General features: G+C 63.9%; 1 protein-coding gene across 1 annotated transcript in view; it reads right to left on the reverse strand.

Moving 5' to 3' along the window:
• Positions 1-266, reverse strand: part of fgb (fibrinogen beta chain) — a 44,093-nt gene that overhangs the window by 5,371 nt on the left and 38,456 nt on the right. The window contains 1 exon segment of the mRNA XM_032518160.1: positions 2-213. Within this exon segment, the coding sequence (XP_032374051.1) occupies positions 2-213 (212 nt within the window).

The following is a 266-nucleotide window of genomic DNA, read 5'->3' on the forward strand; positions in this document are numbered from 1 at the left end:
GGTCTGATCTTCATGCTGACGGCCTTGAGGGAGTACCAGCTGCCCTTCCAGTTCATCCACACCACGCCGTCGTCCGTGCCGTGCTTGGCCATCTTGCGCGTGTAGGCCCCGCCCACGTAGTATCGGCCGTTGGGATTGGCCGAGTGGCAGCGGTTGTACCACCAGCCGCCGCCGTCCTCCCTGGCGCACTGCTTGGACGGGTCGCCGGGGATCCTGGTTCAGGGGGGGACAGAGGAAGGTGTTAACCCTTGTGTTGTCTTCCCATC

Source organism: Etheostoma spectabile, chromosome 6 (assembly GCF_008692095.1).
Source record: "Etheostoma spectabile isolate EspeVRDwgs_2016 chromosome 6, UIUC_Espe_1.0, whole genome shotgun sequence".
In the NCBI taxonomy this organism is placed as follows: Eukaryota; Metazoa; Chordata; class Actinopteri; order Perciformes; family Percidae; genus Etheostoma; species Etheostoma spectabile.